At 52.2% G+C, this 20,716-nt stretch overlaps 1 protein-coding gene across 5 annotated transcripts in view; it reads left to right on the top strand.

Moving 5' to 3' along the window:
* The window catches only part of GBF1 (golgi brefeldin A resistant guanine nucleotide exchange factor 1), a 2,300,480-nt gene that overhangs the window by 2,074,965 nt on the left and 204,799 nt on the right, over positions 1 to 20,716 (top strand). For all 5 annotated transcript variants that reach the window (XM_085603553.1, XM_085603551.1, XM_085603552.1 and 2 more), the window contains one exon: positions 12,613 to 12,714. In XM_085603553.1, the coding sequence (XP_085459679.1) occupies positions 12,613 to 12,714 (102 nt within the window). The remainder of the gene's footprint in view (positions 1 to 12,612; positions 12,715 to 20,716) is intronic.

Genomic DNA, 20,716 nt, shown 5'->3' with positions numbered 1-20,716 from the left:
AGCACCGCAACGTCATCCAGGCGACGACGGACGCAAAGTCGTCCAGTGCCACCTACCGACTCACAGGGGTACTGCTGAGAAAACATACTCTGGATCCAGTCTGATGCCTGGGGGAAATTCTAAGGTAAGTAATCTACAACTAACCTATGTCTCTTACAGATACATCGTTACCATTGGTAAGTAACTTGTTCTTCCAGGCGTCAGGCACTTGATATTTGTTTTTTCCAGCAGTCCTCACTTTACTTTTTCTCTGTGTTGTCTTTTTTAATTCAGTTTCTTACTTGCTTCCACACAGCATGGTGATCCCTTGTTGAACTATACTGCTGCACCCATGGGATCAGCCTATACAGCCCAAGTATATGTCACAGACATTTTTTGATGCGGGCATGAGATATAGCCACACAGTAATTTCTCACCCACTCTATGCAGAATCACTTAAATTGTGTACATATTTCCAGTCTATTTTATACAATCTTAGCAATGCAGAATAGGGATTACCTGGCACTTTGCTTTGCATGTATTCACTAGCATGCCATGGCAATATGTGTTGCTTTTACGATCAGTTGCTGGCACTGCATTTACAGACTCTTGATACCTCACACAGGTACAGTGGACACTTGGTAATTTTTTGGTCCTGTGGTGCTAATGGTCTCTGTAAATACATAATTGTACTTGTATGTTGAATGTACACTTTTTAAGACTTGTATTTGTAAATATTTTAAATTCCGGGCTCCAGTTAGTGTCTTTTTTAGTTCAGCCAAATGAGAAAACAAGGAGTGTATTCCCAGGACTCTTTTGATATTGTGACTACCTCTTGGTAGATTAAACAATGGACTCAATTTGCAACCACCTTTTTTAAGGAAGCAACAAAGAGCTAAACGGACAACTTATTTTTCCAAAATCTGTACTTTTTTAAAAATGTATTGAGTTTTTCTGTGTGTAGTTCTTCGTCTTTAAGTCTTTCATAATTTTCTGTTTTGGGTTTGATTTTCTGAGATCTACTAATATACTTTGATTTGGATTTTTTGCAAAAGACAGGCTTCTCCTAATTAATCAAAGTAATTGCATAATCGATTGTAATCAAATTCCCATTGGAAATAATGATTTCCTTGCAGTATGCGTATTTGTTCTACAAATCTTTCCCCATAGTACTCCATTGCATTGTTCGCGTTTAGACAAGACAACTACATTTGTTTCCCCCTTCTCTTTTCATTATGTCCCAATGAGACCTGAATTTGGTTTTAACATTCTTCATGTGTTCTCAGTTTGAACTGGGGCACAGCTGTCCTCTGCTATTGCTCACTCTGAAGGCAACCTCTCTGGTGGCCATAACATCGGCTTTGAGGGTTTGGAAGCATCAGGCTTTTTTTGCACACTCTCCTACATCTCTTTCTATCCTGACAAGTTGGTTTTAAGAACTTGTACTTCTTTCTTGCCTAAGGTGGGGCTCCCTTTGACGTCGAACAAACCATCACTCTTCCGACGTTATTTACTCTGCCTCATACATGTAAAAAGGAGGAGAGACTACCCAAAAGGGGCTATAAGCTTCTATGTTGATCGCCCCAGAGAACACAGGGTGGATGATCAGCTGTTTACCGGGTTCTCAGGAGCAAAGAAGGTTAGGCAGTCTAGAAACTTACCATCTGGCACCGGATAGTTCTGTGCATTAGGATTTGGTGCACATTTGGGAGAAAGCAGCCTCTTGAAGGCTTACCGGCTCTCTCCACCAGCGCCAAGGCTGCTACCACTGCACTTGACCTGGTCATTTGCTCGGCAGCCATGTGTGCATCACTCCATACGTTCATGAAGCACTGCTTCTTGCACAGCAAGTTCACTGAGATGGGCATTTCACCCGCTCAGTCCTGCAGGACTTTTTGATTTGAGCCAGTTTGCAGACCCAACTCCAGGAGGGAATTGCTTTAGGATAGATTTCTAACGGCAGATTGCTCACCTTCGACTATATCAGAACAAGTTACTTACCTTCGTTAACACTTTTTATGGTAGACAGTCTACCTAACTGTAGATTCTTCTTTGACCATCCCTTCCTCCCCGTTCTGCAAACTGGTCTCTCCATCTAAAATGTTGCTGGTCTAGGAATCTGCACACTGGGTTGTAACCAATTGGAGTTCCAGCCTCCTGTATGCCTTCCCGCAGATACCACTCCTGCCCAGAGTGCTCAAGAAGAGCAGGACCAACCTGAATCAAGTCACCCTTGTGAATCCAGATTAGACAGAGAGAGTCTAGTATCCCAAACTATTGAGCATGATCATCGGTCCTCTGGTCAGTCTGCCTCTTCAGGAGGATCTTCTGTCACAGCAACAGAGGAGGGTCCTGCACCCATACCTGCGCCCACTCCGCCTTCATGCATGGAGATTGAATTGTGACAGTTGGCGGTTTTCAACCTTCCTCCCAAAGTCTGTGATGTTATTCTGGCAGCCAGGCATCCCTCCATCAAGATGGTGTTGGCCTGCCGCTGGGACAAATTTGTGGCATGGTGTGCATCCAAGACCATTGATCCTCTCTCGCTGTGCCTTTTCAGAGGTTTTACTATTTGTTCTTTCTTTGGGTCAGCAGAGCTCTGCTCTGAGCACGATTAAGGGCTACTTATCAGCCATTTTGTCATTTTTGTGGTTGCCGAACCAACCTTCTTTGTTCAAGTCACCTAGTGACTAGGTTCCTTAAAGGTCTCCAACATACATTTACTCCCAACCTATTTATGATGCCCAAATGATACTTAAACTTAGGTCTGATATTTCTAATGTGCCCACCTTTTGAGCCGCTGCACAACTGCTCACTGCAGTTGCTAACCGTAACGACAACTTTCCTAGAGGCCAAAACATCAGCCAGGAGGATCATCGAATTGCTGCACCCTCCTTATCCCATCTTTTTCCAGACAAGTGGGTCCTTTGAACATGTGCCTCCTCCCTCCCGAAGGTAGTGAGACCCTTTCACGTTGGCCATCACCTTGCCTACCATCTTTGCACTGCCTCACTATTCTAAAGAAGAGGAGGGACTCGACTGCTTGGACCCAAAAAAGAGCGTTCTCGTTCTACCATGATCATACCAATGAGTTCCAGGTGGATGATCAACTCTTTGTAGGATGTTTTGGAGCTAAGAACGGGAAGGCTATGCAGAAATGGACTATCTCTCAACGGATAGTGCTCTGCATAAAGATCTGGTACGCATTTGTGAAAAAGCAGGGGCTTGCATGCTCATTCCACCAGAGCCAAGGCAGCGACCACTGCGTTAGCTCATGGAGTCCCTGTCCTGGACATCTTTCAGGCAGCTAAGTGGGCATCTCTGCACACGGTTACCAAACACACTTTGCCCATTTGGTCCTGCAGACCTTTTGGTTCTAAATCTGTTTCACACACCTGGCGACAAGTAAGCAGACAGGCAAGCTATTTACTACTTGCACAGAGCCCTTTATTGGGGGGCATTTTAAAAATATATTTTCACTATTTTAACTATTTTTAGTCATTGTTCACTGTACCTTTTAGGTTCCAGTCTGGCTCTCACTCCCTGGTCCACCGCGGAAGTTCCAGTTGTGGGGAGGGAGTCTGCAAGAGGAGGTGGGGCCATTTCCGGGGCATAGGGCAGGTAGGCTGATTCACAGAGATTACTTAAGTCGCATGGCAGCCCGGACACGCAGCGACAAGTAAGCAGACAAGCAAGCTATTTACTACTTGCACAGAGCACTTTATTGGGGGGCATTTTTAAAATGTATTTACACTATTTAAACTATTTTTAGTCATCGTTCCCTGTACCTTGTAGGTTCCAGTCTCGAGCTCACTCCCCAGTCCACCATGAAACTTCCGGTTGTGTGGAGGGGGTGGGCAAGAGGAGGCAGGGCCATTCGCGGGGCATAGGGCAGGCAGGTTGATTCATGGAGATTACTTAAGTCACACCGCAGAATCCCTGGCCCTTCCTCCAAAGATATTTTGAGATATTCCTCCGGCCAACTACACCTACTGCGGATGCCTTGCAAAGACATATGCAGGCATTCCATTTGTTTAACAAATGGCCCCGCATCATGTACTCATTGTTCTTTTGGCTCTAGTAATGCTTCACAGCCACAGCTTATAATGAAGACCCCTAGGGGATACAAAATGTTTCTCCTCTATTGCAGGTCCCTACCTAAACACTTGTCTGAAATTAATATATTTCTTGGCGGAGAATAACCCAATGTTCTGTTTCTAACAGAAACATGGCTCCACAAGGAGTCTGACCCCGATCTGGTGCAAGCGCTTCCTCCTGGTTACTATATTTTGAGAAAAGACAGGGAACTGAGAAAAGGGGGGAGGCATTGCCATCATTCTCAAGAACCATCTGAAGGGGCGTATTGAGCCTGACATCATCCAGGATTGCGAAAACATGTTCTTCGCAATCTCTTTTTCTCCCACTCTCACCCTATCGGGAATCCTCACCTATCACCCTCCAGGCCCCTGTGGGTAATTTCTTAAAATTCTCACAGATACCGCTGCTACGCTAGCAAGTACCTTGCCCAACATCACGCTATTAGGCGATTTTAACCTGCACCTAGAGGACCCTCTAAAATCTGAAGCCGTGGATCTCACCCAAGACTTATTGGCTATCCAGCTGATCCAAAAAGTTACCAGTCCAACACATTGAAAAGGGCACACTTAGGACCCAATCTTCTCTAACAAGGAGAAGCTTGTAGTAGGTAATCCTATGCCAGGCCATGGTCGGATCATTTTTTGATTCCGATCCAATGGAATATCCCACCACAGCCCACTAACACCCAATCTTCTAGAAGCTGGGAATGCCCCTGGGCGAAACTCTCATTAGAGGCATTGACCACAGCTCTGATAAATACAAGACCTCTATTGAACCCCAACCCCGACATTGCCATTGATAATTTCAACCATTCAATTGAATCATCTTTGGATGCCACTATACCGCTGAAAATGAGCCAGAAAAGGCCTAAAGAGAGAACTACACCTTGGTACTCACTCAAACTTCGGGAACTTGAACAAAACTGCAAAAGAAAAGAAAGGACTTGGAGGAAAGAGGACAACTCCTTAATAAAACAGAATTATAGAGAGTCCATCAAAACCTACCGAACAGAAATAAAGAGAGCACAAGCACAGTACTTTGAAGAAGTAATTACATCCGCTGCCAACGCTCCTAGGGAAATCTTTCAGATAGCCAAAAATCGTATGAAGCGTTCTCCGCCTGAGACACCACCTGTCTTTTCTCAAGCACGCTGTAATGAACTTGCAGAATTCTTTAATAAGAAAGTTCTAGATATATATAACACCTTGCCCTCTGCCCCGATATTACGGTCTTAGAAGCTGATATTCCATCTAGCACCATACCACAACTGGAGGAACTTCAAACTATGAACCTGTCCACCCTTTCTCAAATCTAGTTCCCCTCTCGACCCTACACCCCTCCATATGCTTCGTAAGGTAGAAGAAACCATACTCCCAGTCTTACTAGAAGTGTTACATTTATTTATATCCACTTGTCAAGTACCTTCATCATGGAAACATGCCAAGATAAGAGCACTGCTAAAAAAAACTAATCTTAACCCTGAGGTATGGGGTAACTATCGCTCAGTCTCGCTTCTCTCCGGGACAAGCAAAATATTGGAGAAATTAGTTAATAGAACTCTTTCTGAGTTCTTAGAAACTCATTCCCTACTGCATACTTCCCAGACCGGATTCCGACCACAACATAGTACGGAAACTGCCCTTCTAGCAGTATTGGAAGAATGGAGCAAAATCCTCGACCAGGGAGGAGCAGTGGCCATCATCCTACTTGACCTGAGCTCTGCCTTTAATACTGTCACCTATAACATTCTTCTTGACAGACTCAAAAGGGTTGGAGTCTCAGGTAATGTCATGGCCTGATCAAGTCCTTTTTACTTGACAGATAATTTCAGATATTCGAAGGTAGCAACACTTCTAAACGTGTGCCACTTGCATGTGGAGGTCCCCCAGGGTTCTTCACAGAGCCCCACTTTGTTTAATGTCTATTTAATACCTTTCGCTGAGCTAGTCCTGCCATATGGAATCCATATCATCACAGATGCTGGCGATACACAGCTAGTTGTAGCATTAAAACAACCAAAAAACCTGCCAGCTAACTTAGAAACCTGTCTGGAAACGGTGGCCAAATGGATGGACCAGTCGTGCCTCAAGCTTAATGGAGACAAGACCGAGCTAATGATCTTGGGCAATCATTCCATCTCTACATGTAGCACTACCCAAAGGGGCCCAGAACTTGATAACTGTTGTGAGTCATGAGGAGCATATGAAGTGTACTTTGGTACTTTGTGTATCTAGCAGGGGGAAACACACTATCTGAAAGAAACACGTTAGTTAGATTCCTCACCTTAGAATATCCCCAGGCGTCAGACTGGATCCGGAAGATTTTTTCGTCAGCAATACCCCTTGCGCGTCGCTAGGCGTCGTCTGCGGCTCCGCGTCCGTCGTCGGCGTCGTGCGCTGGGATGACGTCGTCGGAGTACTTAGACGCCGCCCTCGCGCGCTGACGTCAGTTCTTCTTTTTTCCGCGCCAGTAAGCGCAGATCCGGGAGAGCTACCCCTTTTAGTCTTTTTTGACTAAGTTTTTTGATCCTTTTTGATCTTGTCTCGACCCCGGTGCCGGTAGGATGCCTGGTTTCAAAGCCTGTACTGACTGTAACCGCTTGATGTCGGTTACGGATCATCACCGCCGGTGCCTTTACTGTTTGGGCCTCGACCACGACGCGGAGTCTTGTTCGGACTGCAAGGCCCTGACCTCGAAGGCTAGACTGGAGCGGTCCCGTAAGCTCCTCGAGATTCGCCACTCGGCTCCGCGCCCCTCTCGATCCTGGTCCAGGAGGAGGTCCAAGGATCGGTCGCGGAGCTGCAGCTGACGTCATCATCGCTCGTCTGGCTCCAAGTCTTCGGGTAAGTCGAAGCACTCCAAGAAGTCCAAGAGGCGACACCGCTCTTCGGACTCCCCTCGCCGGTCGCGCGACTCGGCCGAGGGTCCGGGTGGATCCACCCCCGCGGCTCCAGCGGCGCCACAGGCGCCGCGCAAGTCCCCATACCCGCCGGTCCCTGGGACTGACGCGACGCCGGCGGAAGTCAGTGCCTTCCTCTCAGCCATGAGGAGCCTGGCTCCGCCGTCGACGCCCGCTGGCGCGCCTTCGGGCCCCGCGGACCCGACTGGGCAACCTTGCATGCCGGCGGCTCCGGCCCCGGCACCGTCGCCGGCTCCGGCCCCGACGCCGCAGGTCCCCGAGGGACTCACCCCCGAGTCCCTGTCGACGCCGGTCGACCTCGTCACGCCTCCTCCGCCGGCGTTTACACCGGTTCCACCCCCGACGCCGGCTCCGCTCGGCGTCGAGCCCCAGTTCAGCCCCGCTCGCGTACGGTGCCGTTAGAGACACATTATGTCTACCGTCCGGCTCCGATCCTTCCTCCTGTTTACCAGGAATCGGATGACGGGGGCGAATGGGAGGGGTCCGAGGATCCTATGGCCGATCAGGCTCAGCTGTCACAGGACTGGGCAGATGAACTGGGGGAGGCCAGTGGTCTGGATACCTCACCAGACACTGGATTCATCTCTCCTCCACCTGTGGCTTCGGAGGAGGGTGCTGCTTTCTCTGTGGTGCTGCGCAAGGCGGCCGCAGCCCTTGGGCTCGAGCTGTCTGCCGTGGCTGTGAGGATTAACGTCCTCGCCGAGGTGCTTCAGTCTGCAGCAAGCTCCACTGAGCCTCGGCTGCAATTCAATGAGGCCCTCATTGACGTTCTGCAGGGCACCTGGTCCAAGCCCTCCACAGTTTCTCCTGTGGACAGGAACGTTGCCAGGCTCCACCGCCCTGCTCCGGGCGACCCCAGTTTTCTGTCCCAACACCCCACCCCCGAGAGCCTGGTTATCCAGGCTTCTACCTCCCAATCCTCCTTCCCGACCGCCCCGCCGGACCGGGATTCCAAGAGACTGGAACAGTTTGGCAAAAAGCTGTTCTCCTCCCTTAGTTTGGGTCTGCGGTCTTTAAACACCGCTTGTCTTTTGGACCGTTATTCCCACTCTCTGTGGGATACGGTGGAGGACGTGCTGCCCCTGTGCTCGGAGGAGGCCCGAACACGACTTAGCCAGGCTCTGGCCGATGGGAGGGATGCAGCACGACATGCAATCCGATGTGGGCTTGACACGACGGACTCGCTGGGTAGGGCGATTTCTACCACGGTGGCGCTTAGACGTCACGCCTGGCTGCGGTCCACGTCTTTTTCAGGGGATGTCCAGAGCACTCTCATGGACATGCCCTTTGATGGCACTCGCCTTTTTGGTGAGAAAGCGGACAGTGCGCTGAATCGCTTTAAGGACTCCCGGGCTACGGCCAAGTCCTTGGGCCTCTCGGCCCCGCGATCGCAAACTTCCGCTTTTCGCCCCTTTCGTGGCCAAGGAAGGGGCGCCTCCTCACGTCCGCCTAGCCACCAGCCGCAGACCCAACCTGCGCGCGGTCGTGGTTTCCGACGAGGCGGTTCTGGAGGCCGACGCGGTCAGCCCACATCCACCCCGGCAGCATCCGCCTCCAAGCCTTCCTAGTCCGAGCTTTCCGGCCCATTCCTCACCAGTGGGCGGCAGAGTTCGCCATCACCTGCTCCACTGGCGTACCATCACTTCGGACAGGTGGGTGCTGCAGATCGTCCGAAGTGGCTACTCCCTCCCCTTCGAGACGACCCCTCCAGCCATGCCACCGCAGCACCACCGTATCTCGGAGGATCATTTGAATCTTCTGCGAGAGGAAGTTTCGGCCCTCTTGGCCAAAGAGGCCGTCGAGCGCGTTCAGTACCCAGAAGTAGGTCGTGGTTGTTATTCCCACTACTTTCTGGTCCCCAAGAAGGGCAAAGGGGGCCTACGCCCTATCTTGGACCTCAGGAACGTCAATGCCTTCCTCCGGAAGGAACGGTTCAAGATGTTGACTTTGGCTCAGGTTCTAGCTGCTCTCGACCCTGGAGACTGGATGGTAGCGTTGGACTTGCAGGACTCGTATTTCCACGTCCCCGTCCTGCCGGCCCACTGGCGTTACCTGCGGTTCACGGTGGGCCAGGAGCATTTTCAGTTCACCGTGCTCCCCTTCGGCCTCACCAGTGCCCCTCGGGTGTTCACGAAAGTGATGGCGGTGGTCGCAGCTCATCTGCGCAGATTAGGGGTTCCAGTCTAATCTGCTGGTTGTTGAAGGCGGGCTCGCCCCAGGCAGTCATCTCCCACCTCCAGACTACGACGGATCTCCTGCATTTGCTGGGGTTTTCTATCAACGTGCCGAAGTCACACCTGAGTCCCTCTCAGAAGCTCCTCTTCATCGGAGCGGTTCTCGATTCGGCGCAGTTCCGGGTCTATCCGTCGGAACAGCGGGTCCGGGATATTCAGGCCCTGATTCCCATCTTTCGGCCTCTATCCTGGGTTTCGGTCAGGCTTGTGTTGCGGCTTCTGGGGCTGATGGCCTCCTGCATCCTACTAGTGCATCACGCCAGGCGGCGCATGCGGGCTCTGCAGTGGGACCTGAAGTTTCAGTGGGCCCAGCATCACGGAAACCTGTCCGACCATGTCTTGATCTCGGAGGGCACTGCACAGCAGTTGCAGTGGTGGCTCACAGACCGCGATTGGGTCATGGGCAAGAGCCTCTCCCTTCCCCAACCGGAGCATGTCGTAGTGACGGATGCGTCCCTCCTGGGATGGGGTGGCTATATGGGAGAGGTGGAGATCAGAGGTCTCTGGTCTCTGGCGGAGTCTCGTCTCCACATAAACCTGTTGGAGTTGAGAGCGATCCGACTTGCACTGAAAGCCTTCCTTCCCTCTGTCAGGGGAAGTGTTGTGCAGGTGTTCACGGACAACACCACCGCCATGTGGTATTGCAACAAACAGGGCGGGGTGGGGTCGTGGACCCTTTGTCGGGAGGCTCTGCGCCTCTGGACATGGCTGGAACACCAGGGCGTCACCCTAGTGGTTCAACATCTGGCGGGCTCTCTGAACGCCAGAGCAGACGAACTCAGCCGCCGGTGCATGATGGATCACGAATGGCGTCTGAACTCCGAAGTGGCGCAAGGTCTCTTTCAGCAGTGGGGAGAGCCTTGGTTAGATCTATTCGCCACCGAAGGGAACGCGCAATGTCAGCAGTTCTGCGCGTTGGAATTTCCAAGGCGGCACTCGCTCGGCGACGCTTTTCGTCACGAGTGGAGTTGCGGTCTGTTGTACGCCTTTCCGCCTATACCACTTCTGCCCAGAGTGCTGAAGAAGATCAGGCGCGACCGGGCCCAAGTCACCTTGGTGGCTCCGGACTGGGCACGAAGGTACTGGTATCCCGAGCTACTCAGTATGTTGACCGATCCTCCGATACAGCTGCCCCTTCGGGAGGATCTTCTGTCGCAGCAGCAGGGGACGGTCCTCCACCCGAACCTGTCCAGTATCCACCTCCATGCGTGGAGATTGAGCGGCGGCAGTTGATGCCATTTGACTTGCCTCCTGAAATCTGTGATATCATTCTGGCAGCCAGGCGTCCCTCCACAAAGACGGTATACGCCTGCCGGTGGAACAAATTTGTGGCATGGTGCACAGCAAAGGCTGTGGATCCCCTTTCCGCCCCTCTTTCTGAGGTTCTCCTCTTTCTTCTTTCCTTGGCCCAGCAGGGCTCTGCTTTGGGCACCTTGAAAGGTTATCTTGCTGCCATCTCTGCCTTCTTAAGGCTTCCTGATCAGCCTTCTCTTTTCAAGTCCCCGGTAGTTGCACGCTTTCTAAAAGGCATTACTCTCACGTTCCCTACTGTCCCTTTTGTAATGCCTCAGTGGGACTTGAATCTTGTTCTCACATTTCTAATGTGCGCTCCCTTTGAGCCTCTTCATAATTGTCCTCTTCGTCTGCTGACGCTTAAGACTGCTTTTCTGGTAGCCATCACCTCGGCTAGACGGGTGAGTGAGCTCCAGGCTTGATCATCAAAGCCTCCTTTTCTATCTGTTCATCCGGACATGGTTGTCCTTCGGCCTCGTCCCTCCTTTCTTCCGAAAGTGGTGACTCCCTTTCATCTTGGGCAATCTGTCACCTTGCCCACCTTCTTTCCGCATCCTTCCAAAGAGGAAGAGAGGCTCCACCGTCTGGACCCAAAACGTGCGCTCTCCTTTTATCTGGACCGCACAAAGCAGTTCCGGGTGGACGACCAACTTTTCATTGGATACGTGGGTGCTAAGAAGGGGAAAGCTGTGCACAAACGGACCATCTCTCGGTGGGTCGTTTTGTGCATCAAAATTTGTTATTCCTTGGCAAAAAAGGACCCTCCTGTTGGGCTGCGCGCCCATTCTACTCGGGCCACAGCGGCTACTACTGCTTTGGGACGGGGTGTCCCTTTGCAGGACATCTGTCAGGCGGCTACGTGGGCTTCGCTCCACACGTTTGCCAGGCATTATTGCCTTGACAGCCAAGTCTGGAGGGATGGCTTCTTTGGCCGTTCTGTCCTCCAGGACTTTCTGGTGTGATCTTGGTTTGCAGACCCACCACCGGGGTTGGTATTGCTTGGGTATCTATTCTAAGGTGAGGAATCTAACTAACGTGTTTCTTTCAGATGAACAAGTTACTTACCTTCGGTAACGATGTATCTGTAAGAAACATTAGTTAGTTAGATTCCTCACCGACCCACCCATCCTCCCCGTTCTGCGAACTGACATCTAGGGTTAAGGCTATCCCTTTCAGGGCCCTAGAACTTTTTGGCACCAGTGTCGGTCTCTTGCATGGCTCTGCGTTCCTGGCGCGGAAGGCTATGTACAAGAACTGACAGCGCGCGAGGGCGGCGTCTAGGTACTCCGACGACGTCATCCCGGCGCACGACGCCGACGACGGACGCGAAGCCGCAGGCGACGCCTAGCGACGCGCAAGGGGTATTGCTGACAAAAAATCTTCCGGATCCAGTCTGACGCCTGGGGATATTCTAAGGTGAGGAATCTAACTAACTAATGTTTCTTACAGATACATCGTTACCGAAGGTAAGTAACTTGTTCTTTTGGGCAACAAATGCTGCACAAAATCATTGGCATAAGTATAACTCCAACTCTAAAGATAGTTTTTCTGGGATGGGTAAAAGAAATTCCTCACATCAGTCAGAAGCTCACCGCCTTAGTAGAACTGCTACTGGAGGCCTCTCACTGAAAAGACATATGGCCGCTGTAGTGTCCTGCTGGATGCATAGTGTGGCGCCGCACACCAATGGTGCGGCACGGAGGCTTCTTCTACTGGAAGTGTGCAGAGCAGAATGAGATGGACTGCTGTGGTTGGCTGTGTCAGAGTTGTCAAGGAGGTAAATGGGTGGTGAGGTGACCTCTGGAGCCAGTCAGCTGCTTGTGGTCTCTGGTGGACAGGCAATGGTGTTCAGTTTATCTTGGCATTCATTGAAGGCCATGCTTGCTAGCCATGGTGTTGGTGCTAACAGACTTGCAGGTGGTGCTGGAGAAATCACAGGAGGCGATGCTGTAAAAATGCTAAGAATTTTGCAGTTTTGTTATCCCCCCGTTTAATCTGCCTTGCTTTCTTTGTTGCAATATGCATGTGCTGCCTCTTTCCCAGCGCAATTTTTATTTCATTATTTTTGTCTTGGGATTCATTTCACAGGTGTTATTTCCCCTGCTAACTAAACTGTTAGAAAATATAAGTCCAGCCGATGAGGGAGGTATGGAGGAGACCAGAATGAGAGCATCAACTCTGCTTTCCAAAGTAAGCACAGACTATATTTCCTACTAATGCTTTACTTTTGTATTATACATTATGTATTATGTGCATGTAAGTGAGGTCAATGCAGCAGTCCAGTAGGTTTTGATCCAAACCAAATATTTGAAGACCGCTTCATAAATAATCTCAAATGCAAAAACAACAGTTGATGAACAGAATGCAGAACAATGTCATACATTCACCCCAGTAGAGAGATCTCGGCCTAAATGCATCGTTTTTTTGCTCACCATTCCACTCAGTTTGAACCCAGCCATATGCAAATCAGTCATGACCCTGTGCCTCATGGTAACAGTCCAGCCCGAACTGCCAAGCCAGGTTCTCCCTGGACTGGAAACAAGCATCCTAGGACCGGTTTCGGGGTTTCACCCCTCTTCAGCCAGGATAGCTTGATTCCAGGAGCATGGAGAGCACGGGAACCACGTCTGGGCATACCAGTCCCACTCAGGGTGACAAATGCAAACTGCTTTGTCTTTTTCATAAATAAATCTCAGCTTTTTTATTTAGTCTGTTTCTGAATTTTGCTGTATTTTAATCCAAATACCTTACTGGAAATCTACCTCTTAACATATTACATTATCAATGTGCAACGAAGCTGCTGAAGCTTGTCATCTTTCTTGGAGGCCCAAGTGCTTATGATACAGATGAAGCAAACAGGTTATTTTAGACATAAATGGTGATTTATCTGTGTCATAGCAGCAGTAAGATGCATCTGAAAGAAACACGTTAGTTAGATTCCTCACCTTAGAATATCCCCAGGCGTCAGACTGGATCCGGAAGATTTTTCGTCAGCAATACCCCTTGCGCGTCGCTAGGCGTCGTCTGCGGCTCCGCGTCCGTCGTCGGCGTCGTGCGCCGGGATGACGTCGTCGGAGTACTTAGACGCCGCCCTCGCGCGCTGACGTCAGTTCTTCTTTTTTCCGCGCCAGTAAGCGCAGATCCGGGAGAGCTACCCCTTTTAGTCTTTTTTGACTAAATCTTTTTGCTCATTTTTGATCCTTGTCTGTCGACATCTGGTGCCGGTAGGATGCCTGGGTTCAAGGCTTGCGAAGATTGTCATCGACTGATGTCGGTGACCGATCACCACCGCCGGTGCCTCTACTGCTTAGGCCTCGACCACGACGCGGAGTCGTGCAACGACTGTCAGGCCCTGACTTCGAAGGCTAGGCGGGAGCGGTCCCGCAAGCTTCTCGAGCTTCGCCACTCGGCTCCGCGTCGTGCGCGATCCCGGTCCAGGAGGAGGTCCAAGGATCGCTCGCGGAGCCCTAGCCGACGCCACCATCGCTCGTCGGGCTCTAAGTCGTCGGGTAAGTCCAAACACTCTAAGAAGTCCAAGCGGCGACATCGCTCTTCGGACTCCCCTCGCCGGTCGCGCGACTCGGCCGAGGGTCCAAGTGGTTCCACCCCCGCGGCTCCGGCGGAGCCGCAGGCGCCGCGTCCGCCCCCATACCTTCCGGTCCCTGGGGCTGACGCGGCGCCGGCGGAGATCAGTGCCTTCCTCTCGGCCATGAGGAGCCTGGTCCCGCCGTCGACGCCCGCTGGCGCGCCTTCGGGCCCCGCGGACTCGACTGGGCGACCTCGCGTGCCGGCGGCTCCGGCCCCGGCGCCGTCGACGACTCCGGTCTCGACGCCGCAGGTCCCCGCGGGGCCCTTGCCTGGGCCCCAGTCGACGCCGGTTGACCTTGTCACTCCTCCACCGGCGCCGACGCCTGAACCACCGACGCCGTCACCGGCGCCACCGACGCCGACGCCTGTGACGCCGACGCCCCGGTTTAGCCCTCATCCGGACCCGACGCCGGCACGGCGTCCGCCGACGCCGCATCCGACGCCGCTTGAGACCTACCATCTCTACAGTCCGGTTCCGATCATTCCTCCTGTTTATCAGGAATCGGAAGAAGGGGGCGACTGGGAGGGGTTCGAGGACCCTCTGGCTGTTCAGTCACAGCTTTCTCAGGACTGGGCGGATGAACTGGGGGAGGCCAGCGGGCTGGACACCTCGCCAGACGCTGGATTCACTTCTCCTCCGACCGTGGCTTCGGAGGAGGGTGCAGCATTTTCTGTGGTGCTGCGCAAGGCGGCTGAGGCCCTTGGGCTCGAGTTGCCTGCCGTGGCTGTGAGGACCAACATCCTCACTGAGGTGCTTCAAACCTCAGCAAGCTCCACTGAGCCTCTGCTGCCGTTCAACGAGGCCCTCACTGACGTTCTGCAGGGCACCTGGTCCAAGCCCTCCACAGTTCCTCCTGTGGATAGGAACGTTGCCAGGCGCCACCGCCCTGCTCCGGGCGACCCCAGTTTCCTGTCCCAACACCCCACCCCCGAGAGTCTGGTTATCCAGGCCTCTACTTCCCAATCCTCCTTCCCGACCGCTCCGCCGGACCGGGATTCCAAGAGACTCGAGCAGTTTGGCAAGAAACTGTTCTCGTCCCTTAGTTTGGGCCTGCGGTCCTTAAATACCGCCTGTCTCTTGGACCGTTATTCCCATTCCCTGTGGGATACGGTGGAGGACGTGCTGCCCCTGTGTCCGGAGGAGGCCCGGACGCGTCTTACCCAGGCTTTGGCCGATGGGAGGGATGCAGCACGGCACGCCATACGATGTGGGCTTGACACCACGGACTCGCTTGGTCGGGCGATTTCCACCACGGTGGCGCTCCGCCGCCACGCCTGGATGCGGTCCACGTCATTTTCCGGGGATGTCCAGAACACCCTCATGGACATGCCCTTTGATGGCACTCGCCTGTTTGGTGAGAAGGCGGACAGTGCGCTGAACCGCTTTAAGGACTCCCGGGCTACGGCCAAGTCCTTGGGCCTCTCGGCTCCGCGGGCGCACACCTCCGCTTTTCGCCCCTTTCGTGGCCAAGGAAGGGGCACCTCCTCACGTCCGCAAAGCCACCAGCCGCAGAACCAACCTGCGCGCGGTCGCGGACGTGGCTTCCGCCGTGGCGGAAATGGAGGCCGACGTGGTCAGCCCACATCCACCCCGGCAGCATCCGCCTCAAAGCCTTCCTAGTCCGAGCTTTCAGGCCCATACCACGCCAGTGGGCGGCAGAGTTCGCCATCACCTGCTCCACTGGCGGTCCATAACATCGGACAGGTGGGTGCTGCAAATCGTCCGAAGGGGCTACTCCCTCCCCTTCGAGACGACCCCTCCAGCCATGCCACCGCAGCACCACCGTATCTCGGGGGATCATTTGGATCTTCTCCGCGAGGAAGTTTCGGCTCTCTTGGTCAAGGGGGCCGTCGAGCGCGTTCCGAGTCCAGAAGTAGGTCGTGGTTGTTATTCCCACTACTTTCTGGTTCCCAAGAAGGGCAAGGGGGGCCTGCGCCCTATCTTGGACCTCCGGAACGTCAATGCCTTCCTCCGAAAGGAAAGGTTCAAGATGCTAACGTTGGCTCAGGTTTTAGCTGCCCTAGACCCTGGAGACTGGATGGTAGCGTTGGACTTGCAGGACGCATATTTCCATATCCCCGTCCTGCCGGCCCACCGGCGTTACCTGCGGTTCTCGGTGGGCCAAGAGCACTTTCAGTTTACCGTGCTCCCCTTCGGCCTTACCAGTGCCCCTCGGGTGTTCACGAAAGTGATGGCGGTGGTCGCAGCTCATCTGCGCAGATCAGGGGTCCCAGTCTTCCCCTATCTCGACGACTGGTTGTTGAAGGCGGGTTCGCCCCAGGCAGTCGTCTCCCACCTCCAGACTACGGCGGATCTCCTGCATTTGCTGGGATTTTCCATCAACGTGCCGAAGTCACACTTGAGTCCCTCTCAGAAGCTCCTCTTCATCGGAGCGGTTCTCGATTCGGCGCAGTTCCGGGTCCATCCACCGGAACAGCGGGTCCGGGATATACAGGGCCTGATTCCCATCTTTCGGCCTCTATCCCGGGTTTCGGTCAGGCTAGTGTTGCGGCTTCTGGGGCTGATGGCCTCCTGCATCCTACTAGTGCATCACGCCAGGCGGCGCATGCGGGCTCTGTAGTGGGACCTGAAGTTTCAGTGGGCCCAGCATCACGGCAACCTGTCCGACCATGTCTTGATCTCGGAGGGTACTGCACAGCAGTTGCAGTGGTGGCTCACGGACCGCGAGTGGGTCAAGGGCAAGAGCCTCTCCCTTCCCCAACCGGAGCATGTCGTAGTGACGGATGCGTCCCTCCTGGGATGGGGTGGCCATATGGGAGAGGCGGAGATCAGAGGCCTCTGGTCTCCGGCGGAGTCTCGTCTCCACATCAACCTGTTGGAGCTGAGAGCGATCCGGCTTGCACTGAAAGCCTTCCTTCCCTCTGTCAGGGGAAGTGTCGTGCAGGTGTTCACGGACAACACCACCGCCATGTGGTACTGCAACAAACAGGGCGGGGTGGGGTCGTGGACCCTTTGTCAGGAGGCTCTGCGCCTCTGGACATGGCTGGAACACCAGGGCGTCACCCTGGTGGTTCAACATCTGGCGGGCTCTCTGAACGCCAGAGCAGACGAACTCAGCCGCCGGTGCATGATGGATCACGAATGGCGTCTGAACTCCGAAGTGGTGCAAGGCCTCTTTCAGCAGTGGGGAGAGCCTTGGTTAGATCTATTCGCCACCGAAGAGAACGCGCAATGTCAGCAGTTCTGCGCGTTGGAATTTCCAAGGCGGCACTCGCTCGGCGACGCTTTTCGTCACGAGTGGAGTTGCGGTCTGTTGTACGCCTTTCCGCCTATACCACTTCTGCCCAGAGTGCTGAAGAAGATCAGGCGCGACCGGGCCCAAGTCATCTTGGTGGCTCCGGATTGGGCACGAAGATACTGGTATCCCGAGCTACTCAGTCTGTTGACCGATCCCCCGATACGTCTGCCCCTTCGGGAGGATCTTCTGTCGCAGCAGCAGGGGACGGTCCTCCACCCGAACCTGTCCAGCCTCCACCTCCATGCGTGGAGATTGAGCGGCGGCAGTTGATGCCATTTGACTTGCCTCCTGAAGTCTGTGATATCATTCTGGCAGCCAGGCGTCCCTCCACAAAGTCGGTATACGCCTGCCGGTGGAACAAATTTGTGGCATGGTGCACAGCAAAGGCTGTGGATCCCCTTTCCGCCCCTCTTTCTGAGGTTCTCCTCTTCCTTCTTTCTCTGGCCCGGCAGGGCTCTGCCCTGGGCACCCTGAAAGGTTATCTTGCTGCCATCTCCGCCTTCTTGCGGCTTCCTGATCAGCCTTCTCTTTTCAAGTCCCCTGTGGTTACACGCTTTCTCAAAGGCATTACACACACGTTCCCTCCTGTCCCTTTTGTAATGCCTCAGTGGGACTTAAATCTGGTTTTGACATTCCTGATGTGCGCTCCCTTTGAGCCTCTTCACAATTGCCCTCTTCGTCTTCTAACTCTAAAGACTGCTTTTCTGGTAGCCATCACCTCGGCTAGACGGGTGAGTGAGCTCCAGGCTTTATCTTCAAAGCCTCCTTTTCTATCTGTTCATCCGGACAAGGTTGTCCTTCGGCCTCGTCCCTCCTTTCTTCCTAAAGTGGTGACTCCGTTTCACCTTGGGCAGTCTGTCACCTTGCCCACCTTCTTTCCGCCTCCGCATCCTTCCAAAGAGGAAGAGAGGCTCCACCGTCTGGACCCAAAACGTGCGCTCTCCTTTTATCTGGACCGCACAAAACAGTTCCGGGTGGACGACCAGCTTTTTGTTGGGTACGTGGGCGCTAAGAAGGGGAAAGCTGTGCACAAACGAACCATCTCTCGGTGGGTCGTTTTGTGTATAAAAATTTGCTATTCCTTGGCTAAAAAGGACCCTCCTGTTGGGCTGCGCGCCCATTCTACTCGGGCCACGGCGGCTACTACTGCCTTGGGACGGGGAGTCCCTTTGCAGGACATCTGTCAGGCGGCGACGTGGGCTTCGCTACACACGTTTGCCAGGCATTATTGCCTTGACAGCCAAGTCCGGAGGGATGGCTTCTTTGGCCGTTCTGTCCTCCAGGACTTTCTGGTGTGATCTTGGTTCGCAGACCCACCACCGGGGATGGTATTGCTTGGGTATCTATTCTAAGGTGAGGAATCTAACTAACGTGTTTCTTTCAGATGAACAAGTTACTAACCTTCGGTAACGATGTATCTGTAAGAAACATTAGTTAGTTAGATTCCTCACCGACCCTCCCATCCTCCCCGTTCTGCGAACTGACATCTAGGGTTAAGGTTGTCCTTTCAGGCCCCTAGATTTTATTTTTGGCACCAGTGTCGGTCTTTGCATGGCTCTGCGTTCCTGGCGCGGAAGGCTATGTACAAGAACTGACGTCAGCGCGCGAGGGCGGCGTCTAAGTACTCCGACGACGTCATCCCGGCGCACGACGCCGACGACGGACGCGGAGCCGCAGACGACGCCTAGCGACGCGCAAGGGGTATTGCTGACGAAAAATCTTCCGGATCCAGTCTGACGCCTGGGGATATTCTAAGGTGAGGAATCTAACTAACTAATGTTTCTTACAGATACATCGTTACCGAAGGTTAGTAACTTGTTCTTCTGGGTCAACAAAAGCCATTTCACCTTGGCCACAGAGGCAACCTAGAGGATGAGCATTTCCTTGAAGGTAGCGGAACATGTGGCTCTGGCCTTCTGGGGAGTTTGGAGGGTAGACTCAAATTAAGAGTAGAAACATTTGGCCCCAGTTGAATAATGGCTGATGCATGAGAGAAGGTGATTGTGTAGACTCATGACCAGGGTAGCACAGGTGAGATTGGGCATAAAACTAAAAATAACTTGATAACATTGGTGTTTTGAAGTCCTCTATCAACTGTAGACAAAGGAATATTGAGAAACAACTCAGTCAATGGTCAGCAGGCACTCATTACAAATGCCTTTGAATGACTGAATGTGAAATCGGTCTGTAAATTGCCCTCAAACCTCTCCTGGGAAAGAGTGACTTCTCCCAAATCATACTGCCACACTGCACAGAATATTATACATGAAAGCTGAGAGGTGCCGCCAATAGATGTCACTGCTAGGAAGAACAGGCAGTAGCAAAGCCAATAGTTCTGGCTTTACTGTCCTAATTTCTAGAATATCAGGCCTGCATAAATGTTATCTGTATGCATTAGCAAATTTTTCAGACCAGTTGTTTTTAGCAGTGCTTGATCAGCGTTTATCATCTCTCAGGTTATTGCAGTATTTCCTTTAGTAATGTTTCAATGTGTCTTGTCTTTTTTTTGTATTTACTTTTTTTTTACTATTAATTCTGTATTAGAATATAGGAAACTCATGGTACAACTGCAATGTAACATAAAATTCACAGTACTTCTTTCACTTCATCCCATGATAACATAGAGTGCGTAGTGCAGTGTGTTGAGATACATGAGCAGGTGCACTCTTGACTATAAGTAAGTGAGATGAGTTGTGTCGTATGCTTCTACGAATTAAGTAGGACTGTGTATCCGGACAACATAAACATCAGAATATGGACACTGAGCACTCATATCATCAGAGTATGTTGGCCCAATTCCTAGCTAACTCCTAGTGCTCCATCTGGACACTTAACCTTACAGGAAACCCGGATGGTATCTGCAACCTGAGAACATGACCATGCTAATTCTCCAAAGAAAATCATGGTAACAGATCTACCCTTTCGTTATTGCTTAAACATGCCCGACTTGAGATGCAAGAAATGTATACAAAATGGCATTTCAAATCATTTATTGAAGCAATTGAACTTTTGTGTAAAAAAAACATAAGCTGCGATTATTAACAAGATTGGTAAAAAAGATAAACAGTTGTGCGATTATATGATTATATATCTGACAGAGGTATCTAGTCGCCGATTCCTAAACACCTGTCTGGATCTGAATTTGTTTTTTAAGTACCTCTGCTCGCCATGGGGCGGCATCATACGACTCCGTCAATTCAAGTTGTGATCAGCGGAGTCCCCTCCAGCGCACAGACGTCATTTTCTTCTCTTCCTTGCTGCAGCGCTGACCCGCAGAAGCAGTTCCTCAGGCCGTCTTTTGGCCTACTTTGGCATTTTTTGTTGGTTGTAACAGTGTGCCTTTT

This window comes from Triturus cristatus, chromosome 1_2 (genome assembly GCF_964204655.1).
Source record: "Triturus cristatus chromosome 1_2, aTriCri1.1, whole genome shotgun sequence".
Classification (NCBI taxonomy): Eukaryota; Metazoa; Chordata; class Amphibia; order Caudata; family Salamandridae; genus Triturus; species Triturus cristatus.
The sequence above is the reverse complement of the archived record's forward strand: the minus strand, read 5'-3'. Positions and strand labels throughout refer to the sequence as shown.